We start from the raw sequence: 21760 nt of genomic DNA, 5'->3' as shown, positions 1-21760 counted from the left end.
CATCATTATCATGAGTATTTTCTAAAGATTCCGGATGACTCAAAAGATCATCATTTGAGTCTTCTAAAAGATCATTGATAAACATATAATCAATTTCATTTGGTTTTTCCAAAATTTCAAATCCATTTTCATCTTCTAAAAACGTCACATCTTTGGAAACAAATAATTTATTGTTCTTATAGTCAAAGCATCTATAGCCCTTTTGATTTTCACCATATCCTAAAAATACGCATTCTATTGCTTTAGGTGACAATTTATCTCTTTTATGCAAAAGAACAAAGCATTTACACCCGAAAATACGAAGACGATTGTAGTCGGGTATCATATTGAAAAGTTTTTCATAAGGAGAGATATTATTCAATTTTGAAGATGACATCCTATTGATTAAATAGGTGGAGGTCAACACGGCTTCGGCCCAAAAATTTTTAGGAATATTTTTAGAAATGAGTAAGGATCTAGTGGTTTCTAAAATATGTCTATGTTTTCTCTCCGCTAGACCGTTTTGTTGAGGAGTCCTTGGGCAAGATTTTTGATGACAAATGCCATGTTTTTTTAGATATGATTGAAAATCATTTGATAAGTACTCTCCACCCGAATCGGATCTAAGAATGGATATTTGACTTTGAAATTGATTTTGAACTTTTGCATGAAATTCTTTGAAGAAGTTAAAAACTTCCGATTTAGCATTAAGAAAATAAATCCATACGTATCTAGTGTAATCATCAATAAACGTAACATAATACGAATAACCACCTTTGGATAAAACCGGAGATGGCCCCCATACATCGGAATGCACCAATTCAAAAGGTCTTGTTGTCACAAAAGTTCTAATAGGAAAAGGAGTAGACTTCATTTTTCCAAAAATGCAATCTTTGCAATTGATATCTTTTTCTTTACAAAACTTGTTTCCAAAGGGAAAAAGATACATTTTAGAGTAACTTGGATGTCCAAGTCTTTTATGCCAAGTTTCAATATTTTTGTCTTGGACATAAGTACAAAATGAGGTATTTGGAAGTGTTAAGTTATCCATAAAATAAAGGTCTCCCTTCCTATGGCCTTGCCCAATCCGCTTCCCGGACCGGAGATCCTGCACAAAGCACCCTTGGGATGAGAAAGATATTTCACATCCATGGTCGGCTATTTGAGAAACGGAAAAGAGGTTAAGATTTAATTTAGGAACTATTATAACTTTTGGAACAAGAAAATTTTGAATATTTTTAGAATCAAGAGTTCCAATGCCATTTATTTTGAGAAAAGTTCCATCGGCCGTAGAGACACAAGACATTTTTGAATTGGCGTGCACATTGGTTAATGCATTTTCATGAGGAGTCATGTGAAAAGAGGCTCCGGAATCTAAAATCCAAGAGTACGTACCGGAAGGTGATGATGAGGCAATGGCGGCACCGGAGGTGGAAGAAGTGACCTTTAGAATTTGTTGAAGAGCCAAGGAGATTTGTCCAAGAGTATCTTTGAGATCCCCGTTCTTGCCGTCATCTTCTTTGGTGGTGGATTCTTCAACGGAAGCCACCTTTGGCTTGAATGCCCCATTTAGCTTTGGGCAAACGGGTTTAATATGTCTCGGCTCATAACAATGGTGACATATAATCATTTTTCTTCCACCACTCCCTTGCTTACCAAAATGAGGTGGTTTGTATGTTTTAACATGATTGTCGGGTTTAGATACGACAAGAACTTCCTCTATGCTTTTACCCATGCTATGCCTAGTCTCTTCTTGAGTAATCTCGGCAATAGCCTCTTCTAAGGGAGGAAACGTGGATCTATGGAGAAGTGAGGATCTTACTTGTTCAAATTCGGGACGAAGCCCAAATAAAAATTGAAACAATCTATCTTGTTCCATTTGTTTTTGTCTTAGAACCACATCCTCCATAGATACCCATTTAGGCTCTAAAAGAGCCAATTCATCCCACAAAGGATTTAGAGCACTATAGTAATCTTGTATGCTCATGTCACCTTGTTTTGTGGTTCTTACTTTTTCTTGCAAGAAATAAGCTCTTGCAAGATCCTTTTGGGTAAACATACCCTTCATAAAAAACCAAGCTTCATTTGCCCGGCGGAATTTTGCAATATTTGCACATACCTTGAGTTCGACATTATTCATAAACCATGCTAGGATTTTTGCATGGTTGCTCTCCCAATCTTCCATTTGATGATTATAATCTTCAATGGCCTTGAGACGAGCATCGCCTTCAAGTGCTTTCTCTTGATCTCCTTCCATATTTGTGAGCTTAAGTTGGGGTTCCGGAACGGTTCCCATTACATAACCCCAAAGCTTCTTGCCTTTGAGATTATTCTCCATTGCGGATGCCCACATCATGTAATTTTTTCCATTGAGTTTGAATGATAGATCGATCTTGACTTCCATTGCTACACAAAGAAGATGTGAGAAAGAAAGGAAGTAGAGAGAGACAAGATTTTACCTTTAGAAGATCGTATGGCTCTGATACCATGTAATGAAATAAGCGGAAGAAGCCAAGAATGCTAAAGCATTCACTATGTCCCACACGGACAAGTGCAACAAGCACAAGAGAGGAAATCCACTAAGGGATATACAAAGGGCCTTATAAAAAGGCTACACACGTGAAAAATAATATCACTATTATTGAAGAGGAGCTCTCAAGAGCAATACAACATACATGGGGGGTTCCCCCTATTTATAAGAAAAGGAGACCAAAGGGGCTCCCAATAGAGTCGTTGGGAGCCCCCAACGGTCACATATGTGACCGTTGGGGGCCCCAACGACTCCATTGTGGGGCCCCTTTTCGGCATCCAAAAAATACATATTAAATAATAAAAAGAAAAAGAAAAAACAGTAAAATAAGAGAAACAAAATAAGTACCCCTATGGGGTACTTTGTGAAATGACCATAATACCCCTATCGGGTATTATGGTATTATTACATATGTTTTAACATCTGGGTCTGCCAGGGAGGGCTGTGCTGAGCACCTCCCCTCCCTTGACCCTCCTCGTTTTTTTTTTTGGTTCAAAAAATGTACACAAATGACCCTAGGTGCGTTGACTGCACCTATGGTCCCATTGACCACACCGGGTGCCACACCCGCACGCGCACCCGCGTCGCGTCGACGCGGGTGCAACACCCAGTTAGCTGAGTCCCTGTGACTTAGCTTACAATATACCAAAGTTTCATGACTCAAAAAGTTATATTTTTAGTCCAGAAAAATATGATCTGGGGTGCAACTCCTAGCACTACGTGTAAACATGTATATGCATATGTGTTTGTGTGTACCTATCTACCAAGCCTAGGGTTGGATGTTTGTCTTGGATGCATGAGTTCTCTCTCTCTCTCTCACACACACACACACACAACAGGATTCTGTTTTGACTGAAATGAATATTCAGTTGCCATATGTAACCACACTAGGTTGGGCTGTGCATTAAGAGAATTCACGTTGATGTTGCATTTATTGCAGTTACCCTTTGCACTGAGCATGTCTTTGAGTAATCAGGTTAGGACCATAGTCACTTGTATCGTTCAAGGTAATTTCTTGGCGAGGGTATTTCTCCGTGATAGTTTCAAAAGTTGAAAATTTCGAGAATATTTAAAAATTATAAAAAATCTAAAAATAAAAAAAAATACAGAAAATAAAAAAATGAAAGAAAACTAAGATAGAAACCTTAAAATATACAAGATAAAATGATAAATGAGCAACTAACAATTTTCCTTTCCTTCCCTTTCTTCCCTCCTTTCTTTTCCTTTCCTTCTTTCCTTCATTTCTTTCTTCCCTTCGGTCTTCCCTTCTTTTCCTTTCCTTCCCTTCTTCCCTTGCTGCAGCCGATCCCTCTTCCTGTAGCAATATTTATCGCGTTAAATATATTTTGCCGATAGTTTGAGAATATCACGATAAATTCTCGATATTATCTGCCACCTTGAAATTGCCAATATTATCGGCGATATCGGTGACACTGATTAGGACACAAAATTCAGGTTGAATCATGACCTTTTTGAGTCTTGCTACCCTTAGCAGTCAAAAGCATTGGGTGGTGTTTGGTTGTTGGCCACTTGGTGTAAACCGGTGCATAGGCATCACCTAGAGAGCCAAAAAAAGAATATAACTATTTAAATTTAAAATATATAAAAATCATAAAAATAAGAAAAAATTGGAAAACTTGAATGTTTCAAAATACACAACCAAACATGATTATAGTGTTTTAGACATTATAAAAAAATAAATATAAAATACCAACCTTGGTGCCCCTCCACCTAGGTGCTCATATGGTAGGTTTGTACCTAGGGTACTTAGTCTGGATTTTAACTACTAAGTTGCTAACCAAGGATCATGGGTACATGGATAGATGTCCTCCCCTACCTATGTATGCTGAAGGACAATTGGCACCAAAAAATTTGCATTAAGAAACAAATATCTAAAGAAAGGCAAGAAAAAAATAAGATAAAGCTTTGGGTGGAGCTGTCTACGTGATCCATCCATCTTTTAAAAAAATCCAAAAGAAACTTTTAACAATTACAAATCAATAAATACAAATAAGGTTTATAAGCAAATAAGAAGAGCAGCTATCAAGCAACCGGAATTACTCATAAAAAATGGAAATGCTAATCAAAATATTCAAGCCCTTGTGATAGGTAATCACTGCCAATCAAGATTGTTGCCTCAAGTTCAAGATCTCAAATTTGTCTGGACACATGCATACATAGATCCAATAGAAGAGTTTTCAAAGTATTTTGTGTTTCTCATTCTAGAAGTATCACCAATAGCCTTTAGGCCACCATTTTCATACTTCAACTCACCTCTTCTGAAGCTTTGCACCCATCTTTTTTAACACGTCTTTTGCCATCCATCTTATGTCCCACTCTGCAATGAATTCCTCTAAGCCAAATCTCTAAAAACTTAACATTTCCTAAAATAAGTTGAGCTTACACTCTAGGGCCTTCAGACACATCGTCTTTTAACACATGAATATATTTAGGTGCTGTATTTTTTGGTCTTCATTTATGGGAATTATGAGCCTGTTTCGATGCAGGAAGCTCACTGCTGTAGTCAATGGGGACATGATTTCCGTCCTGACTACAAGAACCTTTCCATCTTGAAGACTCAATTTCCTGATGTTCCAGTGATAGCATTGACCGTGAGTTTTCTCACTATGATCATCCATATCTGTCTATGATATTCAAAGTTCATATTTCTATGCTACATTTCATGTTATATGACTTCAATTCCTAGGCAACTGCCACCCAAAAGGTACAAGCTGATCTAACAGAAATGCTACGTATTCCCCACTGTGTAAAGTTTGTAAGTACGGTGAACAGACCCAACCTCTTTTATAAGGTAATTGTTGTTGATTATAAATCTGTCTTTTGTTTCAAACTGCCTATATATGCTTTATCTTAGCAACAGACTTCTTGCTGAAACCCTGAAACGTTCTATAAGATATTTTTGGATGTTCAATGTAGGTAAAAGAGAAATCATCCGTTGGGAAGTTGGTTATTGATGATATTGCAGATTTTATCAATGAATCATATCCAAACAATGAGTCTGGCATTGTTTATTGCTTTTCTCGAAAGGAAAGTGAGCAGGTAGAGATGCTGCATGACTCATCAAGCATATTATTTACATAAATTTCTGATATTCAGTTGCTTTGTTTTCATGGAAAGCGTATACTGGTACTGGAAAACCTATTCCTATTGAAAAGTTATTCTCAGAATATTTTGTTAGTTAAATCTGGTGCTTTTGTGAAGAGAAAGTTATTCTTGGCAGTGTGTGAAAGTGTACTGTATCATATGTTATGATATGCTATATCAGTCTATTGGACTTCATATGTATGATACACTTTTTTGTATAGTGAGAAAAGGGATATCATATCATAATTTAAGATTTTACTGGTTTTGAGTGTAACCTTCGGAGGCCCCATTTGTGCATGAGGAGGCCAGATCTATCATTTAAAGGAGGAATAAGTGATGTTGTAAGATGCATATTGTAACTTTTATAGAAATTGCCTAAAAAGTACCATGTTGTAGCGTATTGAACTACAAATTCAAACTTAAAATTTACATAAAGGAAAGGAGATTTTTTTTTAATAATTTCATATTACAACAAATGAGGCTAATAAATACAAAATAAAGCCATCATAATGACATAACAAACAATAATCAACCACATAAAATGTCAAACACCTACAGATTAAGTTAATAAGTTATTAGGGAGATTCATAACTAACAAGAAAATTACAAATTATCCAATACTCTGAGTAGCAAACAAAATAACGCAAACTCATAGGTTACAATATAAGTTACATAACCAAATACAAGGAGTAAACTGTAAAAGTGTTTATGACTTAAGTTTTAGAATCTAGTTTTTCAAATAAAATAAAATGTACATCATGTCACTCATCAACAATCTCCTTTTTTTCCTTCTTCTTCATCTTCATATCTTTCATGCTTCTCAACATCATCGCCAACATACTCTTCATTATTGATCTCTATCATTCCTTCTATATTAATCCACTGCACGTCTTCCTTAGTCAATATGCTAAGCTCTTCTCAAGCCTATTCATCTAATACATCAAAATTTCCAAAGTGATGGGATCCAATTGTTTTTGTTGCCTTTGTGCTGACAGTGTTTATAGTTTCTTGAGAAAACAACAGTGTAATAACTTTTTGGTACCATATTCTTTAAATCATAATTATATGCAAATATTTTAGAATACCTCCCTTTTAACAGCAATCTGTAGCCAACAAACACGAGATTATTGAGTTGTCTGTATTCTAGGCAATTGCTTCTCTTTGTATATATATGCTCAAACACATAGCAGTGTCACTTGCATCTGCTTGCTACACGTTTGTCTCAAAATGCGAATAACAAAGGCCATCAAGTTGAGAGCATCAATCCCAAAACCTACTCCAGCCTGAATCTAATTAGAGATATAAAAAAAAGTTAGTAAGCAATAAATTCAGAACAATATAACATTATAACTGAAAGAAGAAATTGAATTGAAAAATATAAAATGAGTTAATAATTTACCTGGATGCATTGTGGTCCGTTTTCGAACCGCGGCTTGTCTTTTCGTATCATAGAGCATTTTCATATATCTCCATCTTATGAATGGCATCCTGCATCTCATAATTAGGGACCACTCTTTCATTGCAGTCCAATAGTTTACTTTTTTATCAAACTTAAATTCAATAGTATATCTCAAAGTAGGGTTGAGATAATAAGCTTCAACATAAAGAGGATGGTGAAGTTACTAGTCCACTTCTCATGTATGAGGCTCAATATAGGCATGTATTGCTTCTTCTTGCTTTTAAATGATCTCTAATGACCTCTTTTACTTTGTCCATGGCTTCATATAAATAATCCATGGTCAGTCTATTTTCGTTTTCTATCATCCTAAGCACTTTGACCAAGGGTATAATGATCTTCAGTATCTTCACCCATAAACTGCTCCTGGCAACAGTATCTACAATTTCTTTCGGTTTTCTTATTTGTGCATATAGATGTGAACAGCATTCATTTGATAAAAACCTTTGCTTAAGTATGTTTCTATTTTTCACTAGACTTTGTATGGTCAAGTTGTTTATTGCAAATTTAGTGACGGCACCGCGAATCAACTCTGCCCCTGTGTATAATTCCTTGTTAGACTGAACACCTATGCATGATTATAAAGATTATAATAGCAAGATATAAAGTGCATCTGGTTAGCTCCCGCTTATTCTTGAAATACACAACTTGCACACACTCCCTTTCCCAAAAAGGTCAATGCACCAAGCATTACAATTGGGTTGTTATTTCTTAAGGTCAATGCACCAAGCATTACAATTGGATTGTTTTTTCTTGGTAACATTCAACTATTTGCCTTATTTCATTCATATTCCTGTTATTCTTAAGTATAAGGTCTATGCAGTGGGTGGCACATGGAGTCGACATGAAGGTCCCATATCTGCAAGTCTATAAGAGAGACTTATGTTTTTGGACATATTCATGTGTTACAGGTTGCCAAGGACTTGCGCCAACTGGGTGTTTCGGCTGACTACTATCATGCTGATATGGATGCACATGCTCGTCAACGAGTTCATATGCTGTAAATTCAACTTCCACTTTCTTTATTGGTGTAGTTTGAAACATAGGATCCTCTCTCATAAAATGACTTGATCCTTGATTGCTTATTCTTCTACTAAGAAGAGCAGTTGAGATTGTTGTTTGATATATTTAGAGTTACTCTTGTTTACTAGTACTTTCAGTACTAATTTTTTTCACAAGTGAAAACATTGCACATCATTTGATTTAAAACTGTTTGTAAATGTAACACACAGGGATTTACAGAAAGCAATCTCATCCAGCCAAATAGATTAGTTGCAGATTTGGTTTCCAAAGTTGCAAGAAATAGTTTTATATTTCATTTTTAAATAATGTATTCATCAATGATATTCATCCTTTCTTGGAAAATGTTGCATCAGTGTATTCACACTTGTAGTCTCTTCTATTACGCCGGTACTATGCATGTGAACTAGAATTGTTAGACAATGTGTTACATTGTCGCAGTCTGTGATTCTGTGTATACACGTGGTTCATTGTAATTTTGTACAAATGACAGACAGACTTATAATTGTATCTTGTAATAAAGGGTATTCTGGTAATTTATCAGAACTGCTGAACATTCCCAAGGGCCAACTAGTCTGGGATTCTTTTGATCAAGTGTGTGTGTGTGTGTGTGTGTGTGTGTGTGTGTGTGTGTGTGTGTGTGTGTGTGATGCCAGCCTTCGTCCATCCTTCACATCTATTCTATACAAAGTACCATGATTTACATGGTATTTCAGCAGGATCGTGGTCCAGGTTTTGCTGTCATCCTCATCTTCTCTTCCTCTCTTGATCTCTCTCCGCTTCTTTCTTCTTTTCTTATTTCTCTTCATCTTGAGAACTTCATATGTGAACGAAGCTATGTGACAGAGTTCATATTACTTTCTATATGAGTGTAATTTTTTTTCCTTCTGTGCAGATTTGAATCAAAACATATCTGAATAATAAAAAAAGGGAAAAAAACTCATTTTTTCTCACCCTCTTCTTCTTTCAATCTTTTCTTCTTTGTCCCAGACCTTAACCTATTTTGGTTCAGATTTGAACCTGTTTTTTCTTCAGCATAGAGCTGAACCTGGTTTGTTTCAGGTCAAGTCTGACTATGAAAATTTATCTGTCATTTTTACTTATTTTTTTCTTTTCTCCTCTAGTTCCTTTACTTCTATTTCTTCTTCCTTCCACTCTACCTTGTCCACCATTTTTTTCCATATCTGCACTCAACTTAGTGCTGGTCTAATTCTCTGTGCCTAGGGGCTGATCCTACTAACATCAGTGGCTGTACTGTTGACATCAGCAAGGTGATGCCACTGTCCATTTGAACTATTTGTTGAAGGAAGGATTCAGAATATCTTATCTTGCCTTGTTCAAGTAATTTGGCTTATTCCTAGAAGAGAATAGTCTAGAAAATCTTGTCTTGATTACTTGGATCATTTGGGCTCTTTTAGTTCTGGTTCTTTGGATCAGTTATTTGGAGCATTGTGGATCTCGATCTTAGATTGGACCTTTGATCATTTGGATCTAATTGGATCTTGTTCATAATTGTTTGGATCTCATATTTGCATGAAAGGTCCTTGTTTGAGTCTGATCCATTTGAATCACTTTGAAATACGGATCTGCACCTTATCTAGATCCAACCCATTTGGGTAATTTTGGATTCGGATCTACACCAAAAGGTCCTTGTACCCTTTTGAATTACTTCAGATCCTGGATCTGCACCAAAAGGTCATTATCTAGATCTGACTCATTTATATCACTTTTGATCTCAGATCTGCACCAAAAAATCCATATCCGAATTTGATCTATTTGGATTATTTTGGATCCCAAATCTGCACTGAAAGGTCTTTATCTGGATTTGACCCATTTATCACACAATACACCACTAGCTTATCTAATCTTATCAGTAACGTCTTCATCAGACCTGTGATCTTTCTTTGTAGTAGGCCGAGTATCTAAACCAGAGTTATCGGAAGCTTCTTAGGTTGGTGAGAAGCGCACTTCCTAGAAACTCGCTTCGGAAGCACGATACTCCTCGCTTCCAAAACTTCATGGGAATCTCGATTCCCCCACGCTTCTTCTATGCTTCCCACACACATGGTATATGTTTCCTATATGCTTTTCTCACGTTTCTTTTCATGTTTTCCTCTCACGCTTTCACTCACTTCCCATGTACTTTCTCTAAATTGGTAACCATCATTGTTGGATTTTAACAAAAATTTAACTCTTTTACTGAAAAATCATGAAATATAAGAATAATCAATTTTATTTTAGGTTTTATTTGCTTCTTGTTTGATTCCTATTCAGTTACCATATTGCTTCATTTTTTATTTATATTTCGCTTTCAAATTGATACTTCGCTTCCCGCTTCTCGCTTCCTATAAATTTTAAAATGCCTCGCTTCTCGCTTCCGCTTCTGCTTCCTAGTTTGGCAACCTTGATCTAAACCATAGGAAACAATATGGCCTTGCAAAGATTAAGGAAACTTGGGCTGAACAAAGGAAAGGAGAAGAATGTAACGTTTAAGGAACAGAAAATAAGACTTATGCAAAACGTATTAGATGATCCAAGATCATGGATGCTCCGATACCATGAACATCTGGTATGAAACTCATGTTGGAGGAAGAAGAACAAAGTTGATTCAGACATGACCTGTTGTTCTTTTGTAGGTTAGGGTCCAACACCTCCCTATGTTTTCATATATATAGGAAATTCCTGATCAGGACATATTCATCATTATCTAGTCTCTTAATTATGTGAATACCATTTCAATAGAATCACCCAAATTAATGAAAAAAAAAACACAAAAATGCATAAATGCCATCAGCAAATGAAATGTGACTTGACTGACTAACAAGCTCTAGGTGGCTATTTAACTCAAATGATGAGAATAAACCTGCTATGTCCTTGACAATTTCTTTGATTGCGATCAAGGTAGAGTTCAAAATGAACTTTGTTTATCATTATGTGAGACATTAGGATTTCTTTGTATCTTGACGTTCTTTCGTCAGTCTCTGATTCCAGGTTTTGTGTTGCCCAGTTGGTGCAGTAACAAAATACAGGTTATTGTTGGCACGGTACGTCCTGGATTTAGACTTGGAATCTCATTTTTGTACTTTTTTTTGTCTGAATCTCTGATGAAGTTCCTCTTGTCTAATTCAGGTGGCATTTGGCATGGGAATTAACAAGCCAGATGGTGTGTGATGCATTCGGTGTATGTCTGATTTAATTTTATCAATGCATTTCCTTGAAAAGTGCATTTTGATGCAAAAAAATCAGGCCTAATTTTTTTCTATTCATTTCCTAGGTAAACTGCATTTCTGACATCTATGTTCATGCTGCCTTTGGTAGATGTTACTTCCAATTTTGAAAGCCCTAACTCTTGTCAAATTACCAATTGCTGCCTTACATTTGTTGAAAGTTGAAACCATCACAAATACACAGAAATTAAATCTATTACATAGACAATGATAATTTTGGAATTGACATGGACAAATAAATGAGAATTTTTCCAGAATTGGTTGTCCTTTATGTTCTTTTATTTCTATTCAGAATTTTAGATTGTGCATTCAACATGATATCGACCCACTCCTCTACGTAATCTGTGGATGTGTGTTAAATTAAATATGCTTGCCTTCTTTCATATGTGTGGGCCTTTTGTGCTCTTGGGTGCATGTCCCTTTATCTAGTAAGTGCATCATTCTTGCACACTTGGATGAACGTCACTGTGCCAGCTTTACTTTTATTTATGTGCATTTTTTTATCTATCTTCGTGTGTGTGTCTTATATATATATATATATATATATATATATATCTTAGTAATGATAGGGTGCACCTACTCCCTGATATATAGACTGGTGGATCTTTTTTGATCTAAAGGTTTTCGTTGTGTCAAAAAAGAACGTGCATTGCATTTATGATGAGGCCTTGAAACACTTCACCTCATGCATGCTTGATAACCACAATAAATGCAAAAGCATGACAGCCCTCATAATGCCATGCATGTTTTTATTCTAAATTAACCCAACCATTGGATTGAAAAAGGTGCAATAGTCCATATTAGGGAGTAGGTGCACCCTATGGTTACTGCACATATGCATGTATGCATATGTGTATCATAGTCACCTATATCGTTCAAGGTAATTTCTTGGTGAGGGTTTTTCTCGGAGATATTTTCAACAGATAAAAAATCTCAGGAAAATCTCGAAAGCATAAAAAATTGAAAAAATATAAATAGTATTATGTTCAGGTCATTCATGAGGGCATTTAGTGCTGCAATATTATCTTGGCTTCCCATTCTTGGAATTACATAGGCCATTAGTATGCACACACACACACAAGGAGAAACCTACAACCAGCATTATTATTATACATGTTTCCATTGTAAGCCAACACCTTATCCACCAATATAATTAAATTTGTTGTCTTAAAATGGCATTGACCATGACCAACAGTTATTTTCACACCTTCTTCTTCCTCCTCGACCAAAATAACTGCTGTTATTGTTATTATTGATTCTCGTAGCCAATACAACATGAGGATTATTTGATGAACTGGAAATAGCCTTCTTACCACTAAGTATGCTTTCAGATTGTAAAGCATATGCCTGATTCAGCAAACAACGGGTATGGGGGCCTTTGTTGTGATTCTTGTGACAAGTTTTCATACCCATCATCAAAACCACGTAAAGCATAGTATACTTTGTCTTCATCTGAGACAGGGTGTTGAACTAAATCCAACTAATTACATATTCTTTTAATCTTCTCAAGATACTCGGACTTTTGTTTTTGTTTTTCCTCCCTCATACAATGAATCAACTCTTCTCTGAAATTCATTAAATTTCCCTGGGAGTCTTGTGCACCGGCGTCCCTTAGTTTGTTCTCAATATCAGCTGCAATAGTGAGAATGGTTACTTGAGTAACTCACTTCTTATGACAGTGTTGAATTGACCAATCCAATAAGGTCTTGTTTTTTTGCTACCTGATCTTCATAAGCTGGATTCTGCACATGTACTACTTTGGTTTGCTCTTCTTCTTGAGTGGTTTCTCTTCCTTTTTTTATCAACCAACGCGGAGGACATAATCCATCTATGTGATCCCAAAGCTTCATATTGAATATGAGGGACAAGGATTCCTTTATACACAAAGTAGCTTGATGGAGTTAATTTGATTCCCACCTTAGGAAATAACAGGCTTAATGAGTGGGTCGATGATAGAAAAACCAAACAAGATAACCAAAGGACAAAAGGAGGAATCTGCTTATGGCTGCACAACAGACTACAAAAGACGCAGATATGATGTCAGCACTGTGCAGTTGCTGATATCAGCATGCTGGCAGCTGACAAAGGTAATGACATCAGCTCGAAGGGAAGAAAGAAAAGAAGAAAAAGCAGGAAAGAAGAGAAGGAAGAAAGGAAAAAGGAAGAAAGAAAGAAAAAAAGAAAAGAAGAAAAGAAGAAAAGAAGAAAAGAAGAAAAGAACAACAAATATTAAAATAGAGAAAAAAAGATCAAAGAAACGATGAAGGTGAGAAAAATGATTGGAGAAGATCAATAACTTGCAGGAGAATGTCTAAATCTCACAATCGGATGCTAATGAGGGGGCTCAAGTTTGAAAAGATGATTGTACTGGCTCTGATACGATGTAATGATCAGGTCTGCTGCTGTATGCAAAACGAGGTGGAGAAGAGGCACCAGAAGCCATGGCCTCCAATAGTTATCAATGGATGGAGGTCAACTCCATCAAGTTTTATTATGTGAAAGACCTCTAAAGGGAAAGATTACAGCAAGGTACATATGCTGAAATAGAATCACATGTTCCATCCAAGTAAGAAATAAAATATACACCAAAACTAAAATGAATTACAACAATACCAGTAGATCTAACGTCCTAAAATGATGAAGATGCCTCTGATTTCAAATTGCTCAATATTATATGATTTATACTTGGATACTAGTTGAATCACTAAAAGCTAAAATTCCACTAGAGGGGGGGGTGAATAGTGAAATATGAAATAGATCGATAAATTAAAAATTAAATGCAATAAGGCACAACACATAAAACACAATATTTATACTGGTTCGGTCGAGTCACTGACCTACATCCAGTCCCCAAGCAAAACACTTGAGCCTTTCACTATAACATCCGAGTTACCGGATAAATAGTACAACACCCTCTTCCTCAGAGGTCTTCTTCTCTCAACAGAGAAGGAACACACCCTCTTTCACAGAGGTCTTCTTCTCTCAACAGAGAAGGGGCACACCCTCTTTCACAGAGGTCTACTTCTTTTAACAAAGAAGGAATACAGTGAATAACAGAAAGTTACAATACTTCCTATAGAACCTTTAGAATGATATGAATGCACGAATGAAGGATTCTCAGAATGTTTTGTTCTTTTTACTCAGAAAATACTCTTTGTCAAAGAGCTATTCTTGACTTTTTCTCTTTCTTTTCTCTTTCTTTTTTTAGGCTCTCTTTCAAATATCGAATAAGAATTTTTCTCGTTGTAAGCTCACATGTCCATTGTTTGAAAAACAATTTTGTTTGTGTTTATATAGCCTTCAGAAAATAGTCGTTGCCTTTTTGAAATGATTGTCTTTTTGGGATGTGAGATGTCAAGTCATTTCAAAAACAACTTTATGTATTTTTCGAAAAAGTTTTCTTTCTATAAGTGTAGTATTTGGGGTACACTATTCATTGTAGTATTTTAGGTGTGATATATTTTGTAAAAGGTCTATTCTTATAATAAATGATTTGTAGTACATTGAACGTTGGATTGTAAATCATCATGTAGTTTTGTCTTTATTCAATTAATGATTTGTAGTTTATTAATATTTTTATTACAAATCGTCACTTGACTTAGTATGTCTGTAAGTACAATAAATGCTTTTGAGTTCTTTATTTTGTAAATGGTCATATCTCAAAATACTTTATGATGTGTTATTTAATGTCTACAGAGAGAATGAAGACTTTAAGCAAGTTGACATTCTTGAGTGGGGTTAAGATAGTCATTTATAAAAAGTTTTTGAGGTGGTATTTAATGTTTTACAGAAAGAATGATGATTTTAAGTAAGTCGACATTCTTGAGTTGTATAAAGTAACTAAAGTCTTTTCTAAACATATTATAATAATATTAGTTTTCTTTGTTAGTTCAACTAGTCGATTTTTATGTTTGTCTTTTCCTTACATACTTGAAATCATTACTTTTCTTTTCAAGTTGTCTTATTCATATATGCATGTTAGAAGGTACAATTAATGCTTTTGAAATCATGAGCTATTATATTTTGTCAAAATACCTTTCTCATAAAAGTTTATAAGAAGGTACAATGATTAGTTTTCAAAAAGGTGCTTTTTGAAATATCGTATGCTTTTATGAAACATAGCTTTTGTGAATGAGTGACTTGTATGATAAAGCATGTAATATGCAATATGCATGCTTCTGAAGGTTCTGTTACATATGACTCTAAAGAAGAAAAAAATCTTCATCTTGAAGTAGCCGATCTCTTTAGATGATCTTTGAGAAAGAATGACCCATCAAGCTTTTTCTTCAGAGAGTACGATTGCACCAAGGTTGTACTTGAGTAGGAGGTCTCCATTCTTTTTGGGTGAATTAACCTTGCATCAAATACTCGTTACATACATGACAAATCATATCCAGTCATAATATAACATGATTCATGAAGGCATATTATCATATCATAAAAATCATATATGACAGTGTATCATATTGTGTGTCATCAAAACTTAGGTGCTCAACAAAAGCTACATAATTGTTACTTAGATGAGGTAGCCTAACTCTTTCAAAGTCTCTCTTTATTATAGTGCATCTTGCCTCTAAGTTGATCTGTGAAATGGACTCACCAGACCAGAGCACATGCTTGAACAAATTTGTGTGATGCATTCAAATCCATGGTGGGCTAAAGTTTGGTTGTCCAAGTTGCTTGTTTGGTCCACTTATATTGAGCCTCCATTGTTCAAGTGATTCAATCCAAGTTTAAGTGATTCAATCCAATCACTTGATTTTCTTGTTTGTTCATGTCATTTTAGAATAAAGATACTTTTCAACCAGTTACCTAACCCTGCAATGGTGGAATGAATCACCATAAATTGCATTATGCTAAAAGACCTATGTAATTGCTTTGAATCTGCAACTCTTGCAGAATGCAGTTGCCTTGGTCTGACAGGGTCTTAGATCAGGGAAAGTGCCTCTCAGGAAAGCTGTTTGATGCAGCTTAAAATTTTCAAGAAACATATGGTGTGCTGACCATGCTCTTGAGTATAATCTGCTCAGAGCTGCTATAAAAACATAAGCACATGATGTTCAGAAAGATACCCATCTGTCCTATTATCATTTCCTTATCATTTCGTCATTAGCGCTTATGATTATGTGAACTGAAACTTTGATGCTTTAAGCATAGCATGTCAATTGTGAGACAAGAATCTTCTTATACCAGTCTTTGTTTGACAGGATATAACTTGTTCCATTCCTACAAAGACTATCATATTATAACAATAGTTGCTAGAAGTATGTGTGCATGTGTGTGTCCAGTTGATGCTGATTTTACTTTTGACTCTTGAACTGATGACTTAAGAATCAAATGAACTAAACTTTTGCAATCTGCAGAATCTTATGGTCAGTATTGATATATTGACAATACATAATGTGATACTCTGGCCCTCATGTTGATTTTACCTATGATCTATTTTCTCAAGTATTTCTTGATTGCTGAGAGTATGTTTCTTTTCTTAACTATTCTTATGCATATAGTCAGGTTTGTCATACATCATAGCCTGAGTAAGTCGATGGAGGCATACTACCAAGTAAGTTTTACAAGTATTGTTGTTTATTTTTTATTAACTTTCATAACTTACTGTCCTCATTCTAGGAGAGTGGTCGAGCTGGACGGGATGGCCTTCCTGCAGATTGTTTGTTGCTTTACAGGCCTGGTGATGTTCCTCGACAGGTCAACTGCAATTACTTTGATATGTTAAAAGTTTTCTTAAGGATTTTCTTTATGACGATGACAAGCATAGAAATGTAACATTTCTATTGAATTGATCAGAGCTCAATGGTCTTCTATGAAAATGCTGGCTTGCAAAATCTTTATGATATGGTGGGATACTGCCAGGTAAATAATAATTTGTTTGGCATGGAATTGTCGTATTATTTATCATGAGTACATTTTAAAGGGAGTTCACTATGTGTAGAAAGTAAAAGTCCATGTGTTTTAATTATAATTCTCTAATTTAGAGATTATTTTGAAGTAAGCAAGTTTGCTTTATGGACATTTGTCGAAGTAACCTTCGTAGTGTTATCTGGGAGAAGTTGACAGCATCATCTTAGCTTGATAATTATAAAGACAAAACTGGCTTGTCCATGTTTACTTATGTTCACAACATTTACGTTACCATTACTGTCTCATACTGGAGAGCGCCTTTGCATTTTTGTCAAGTAATTTTCAACACAACCTAACTCTTCCGTTTTCATTTTGGCATTGTTTGAAAAATCAATCTCCTTAGTTTTGTATGCCTCCCTGGAGAGTATCACCATATGGTACTCGGACACTCCATTTTGCCCTCCGTACCCGTGTCGACACACGTGGACACCCGGACACGCCATTTTACTCTCAGTACATGCAAGTTTGTATTTAATTTATAATTATATTTTCAGTATATAATATATATTTTTAGATATAACATATGTATTTAGATTATATTCAGTTTATTTTGAATTTATGTGATATTTAATATATATATATATATATATATATATATATATATTGTCCACATACCCACATTTTTTGGAATTTCTGTGTTGTATCCTCCGTACCCGTACCTGTACCTGTACCTGTACCCAGGTGACAGGTATCACCTAGTCATATTGAATATCATTGTGAAAATATAAATTTTGAATGGCTCAGTGTCTGCCTTAAGGGAGGATTAATTTACGGTGACATGCAACTGCACATGCACATACATGTGCTTGTCCGTGACAATGATTATGGGTTTTTTCTTTTTTGATTGGCACAAAACTTAAATCATGACTGAGAAGAGATACAATTGACATGATTGCATTTTCAACCTGCACTCGTTGTACTTGGGCCCTTAGTTTTGTAAGCCTCCCTGGAGAGTATCACCATATGGTACCCAGCACTAGTTGTACTTGGGCTCTGGAAAATATCTAGAAAACTAAACAAACTAATACAAATAAAGAGTAATTAAAAATGACAAAAGCCGGTTGAAAATGAGGTGTATCTTTTCTCAAGAGGTATCACGTGAGATCTGAGTTTGTTGTAGAGTTTATTACCTATCAAAACGTCATATTTATGCTTTTTCATCGTGATATTTTTGTAAAAAGTGTTGATGTTTGTCACTGGGCCAAACTAAGGTGAACAACATAGCTCGTCCTGAAAACTAATGGAGGCACACATGCCCTTGCTGGCAATTATCCTTGCAATTCACCACAATGTCCATCAGTGGTGCCTTATATTGTTAGGCATGTCCCAGTTATAGTGGTCTTTCTTCATAAATTAATGCTCTCCATGAAATTTGAGGTGGTTCAATTTTTCTTTGGGGGTTTCTCATGTAAAAGAATTGAATAACCATGGAAGTGGCTGCCCATATTGGCCACTCTTCATGGCATAAAGTAGCCAAACGTACAATGGTCCATAGTTTTTCTCTTTAATAACTTGTCAGTAATTATTCAGTAAAAATTCACAGTCTTCTCTCTCTCTATTGATTTTCTTGGTCCTCATTCATTATTTTCAGTCCAAAAAGGGTTGCCGACGAAGTGCTTTCTTCCGTCATTTTGGAGAGCCTGTACAAGATTGCAATGGTGATCAGATTAATTTCTTTGTTTTTGTTTCTAGTCCAATCACAATGTTTCGTCATTAACAATGTTTAACATTGGCAACTCAAGTACCATCACTTAACTGTTTCTCTTTGTTTGCTTTTCAGGGATGTGTGACAACTGTGCATATGCAGCTGAAATTAAAGAAATAGATGCCACTTGTATAATGTTAACTTGATTCTATTAATTGAATATCTTATGGTTTGCATCTTTCTTGTATTTAGAACCACCATGGGGCTAGGATTCTGCAACCAATATGCCAGTTGATAGATTAAGATGGTTCAAACTGAAACCAGGAACACATTTGGGGAAGGGCCACTAAAAAAGCCAAGTAATGAGTGAAAATAAGACTATGATGGTTGATGGAGATTAAAAGATATTTGAACAGATCATGCCATTCTTTTTTTGCATGGGAGTGTTTGTCAGCATGTTTGTCTAGACAAAGTACACATTGCAAATAGTTGTCACGTACCCAATTGGCATGGTGATGTTTCTTGACTCTTACTCTTGCTGGTATTATTTAATTGAGTTAAACAAGCATGAAGCTATATCAGAGTTTCAAGCCATGTAAATTATGTGATACATGATTATTTGGACAATTTTCTGCCTTCAAGTTGTGTTCATTTGTCATGCATGTTACCTTTTGGAATCAGACATTGCAAGGATCTACATTTACTTCAATGCCAAATTCCATGAGGCTGATTTCCTTTAGATGATCCACTGAGTGTTGGAAAGCTGATGCTTGTTGAAACTTATTGTCCTGTTGATCATCAGTGCTAGACTTTTATGGTGTTACATATTGTGCTAATTGTTGGATGATACTATCTTGCATGTCTCTTTCTGTATGATATCTGTGGGAGTAGATCTCACTCTGCAGCAGTGTCTTTTCTTTTGCTTATTTGTTGAGTGAAACCCTCTTCTTTTTGTCGTGTGTGTGTGTGTGTGTGTGTGTGTGTGACATGGAGAAACCACTGTTATAGTTCAGACGTCCCATACAGGCTGAGAGGTGTCATGTTTACCATGGACAGGAGTTTGTGTTTGCTGTGTAAAACTCCATGAGTACTCCTCCCTTGCCAACCAGGGATAGTTTCTCATTTGGCTTAGGCCTTACGGCAAAGGACACACACCTTAACTGCAGATGTCTTTATCACTTTACTCTCCAAAGGGCTTATGCTTTTGATAACTTGATATTTCCAATCCTGATTCAGCAATACGTCATTTCTTGTTTTTATCTCTAGTGCTGTTTTGAATTCTCTAATAAGATATTCTTTAGTTTGTAGGAAAGACAGTTAAACCAAATTATGTTCTATTTTTTTTTTTAGCTATGGTTTAGTGATTATATTTCACAGCTTGGTTTTGATATTTATTATTCTATGTGAGTAACCCATTATGAGATGACAATAATATCATTATGTGAAACTTTTGCAGCATGCCTAAAAGTTCTAGTCTTATTGATACAAGAGCTGCATGAGAATGACCAAAGGATTACAATGTTGCAGTTGGCAGACAAAATGAAACTAAAACTTAGAAAATCAGGTATGATATGGGCTGTAATTTCCCTTTGGCAAAACATTGTTGCCAAGCTGGACCAAATTATGCACTCTATGTTATGATAAACTGGTGGTCTTGTCTATGCAAGGGTTGTCTTGTCTTTCTCTTAGTTCTTTTTTCTTTTGTTTATTAGGGTTAGATTGTTTTGTCACTTATTGCATTGCATCTTTTATATATCATGCAAGGTAGTAGGCTAGTAGCTGATAAGAAAAATGTAGTCAATGTTAAAATTTTCATATATATATATATATTTATTGTACATATATATCATATATATTTTAGGGACAACTTGATCCCAACAGCTATAATTCTAGCCATTGGAAGGGGTTGTAAATAAATACAAGTGCCAAAAAACAATGTCACAAAGTGACTACAAGAAGACATAATCACATAAGCACAATGTCTCTAATGGACAAGATACAATATGCCACGAAGGGCAAACACCAAACACACACAAGGAAGAGGAGAGAGCTTAAAAATAATAAGAAATCTCTTATTGAAATGCTTGAAAAAACATTAAAGGAAGATGGGCAAAGCCCTATATTTATATACAAAATGGGACCCTAGGGGGCTCCCATAGAGTCGTTGGGAGTGTAACGAGCCCAACTGACCCTCGAAAAAATAGTGATTTTTTTTTTAAACATTTGCGGAAAACCTCTCAAGGACCCGGGGCACATCACATATTTAATATAACCAAATCACAAACCATTCCATGCATTGAATCAACTTAAATTAATAAATTGAACTTCGTATAATTAATCAATAAGTCGACAAGTCCAAAAATATAAAATCGACTCTATAAAAAATCTTGTGCATTCTGGTTAGAACCCAAACACCAAGTCACAAGTCTCTCGGCATCCAGCCAGCCAGTCCCACACGTCACTGAGCATCTATGCCTGTAAAACAGTTTTAAGAAAACAGGTAAAAACCGAAGTTTTTATACGAATTCATCTAAAAATCCAACAGTAAAAGAAATAACATAAATTAACTCAGATATAAATTTCAGAGGAAAATTACAAGCATTAACTTACTACAATTATTTTAACATTCAATCATCCAACCTGATATCATGCAAAATCAAATATACAGAGATGCATGAAGTAATGCTGAACAGTAAAATCTGTATGATTCAATGTACATGCATGAATAACTTATTAAGTTATTTATTAGAGTTGCTTTTGCATGCATGTCCTTATTAAATGCATACAAATTTAATTTTCACTTTTCTTTAAACCCGTAGATACTCAAAACGGGTACAATTCTCGATGTTCAAGCTAGTTTTTGGTTATAGCTTAACACACAA

General features: G+C 35.4%; 1 protein-coding gene across 1 annotated transcript in view; it reads left to right on the top strand.

The window, feature by feature from the left end:
* The window catches only part of RECQL2 (RECQ helicase L2), a 62512-nt gene that overhangs the window by 10782 nt on the left and 29970 nt on the right, over positions 1–21760 (top strand). The window contains exons 5-16 of the mRNA XM_089992336.1: positions 5017–5121; positions 5217–5321; positions 5447–5569; positions 7982–8070; positions 11098–11134; positions 11220–11253; positions 16825–16877; positions 16943–17020; positions 17120–17185; positions 18825–18891; positions 19014–19067; positions 20335–20442. Of these exons, the coding sequence (XP_089848462.1) occupies positions 5017–5121; positions 5217–5321; positions 5447–5569; positions 7982–8070; positions 11098–11134; positions 11220–11253; positions 16825–16877; positions 16943–17020; positions 17120–17185; positions 18825–18891; positions 19014–19067; positions 20335–20442 (919 nt within the window). The remainder of the gene's footprint in view (positions 1–5016; positions 5122–5216; positions 5322–5446; positions 5570–7981; positions 8071–11097; positions 11135–11219; positions 11254–16824; positions 16878–16942; positions 17021–17119; positions 17186–18824; positions 18892–19013; positions 19068–20334; positions 20443–21760) is intronic.

Source organism: Nuphar pumila, chromosome 16 (assembly GCF_984573655.1).
Source record: "Nuphar pumila chromosome 16, dmNupPumi1.hap1.1, whole genome shotgun sequence".
Classification (NCBI taxonomy): domain Eukaryota; kingdom Viridiplantae; phylum Streptophyta; class Magnoliopsida; order Nymphaeales; family Nymphaeaceae; genus Nuphar; species Nuphar pumila.
The sequence above is the reverse complement of the archived record's forward strand: the minus strand, read 5'-3'. Positions and strand labels throughout refer to the sequence as shown.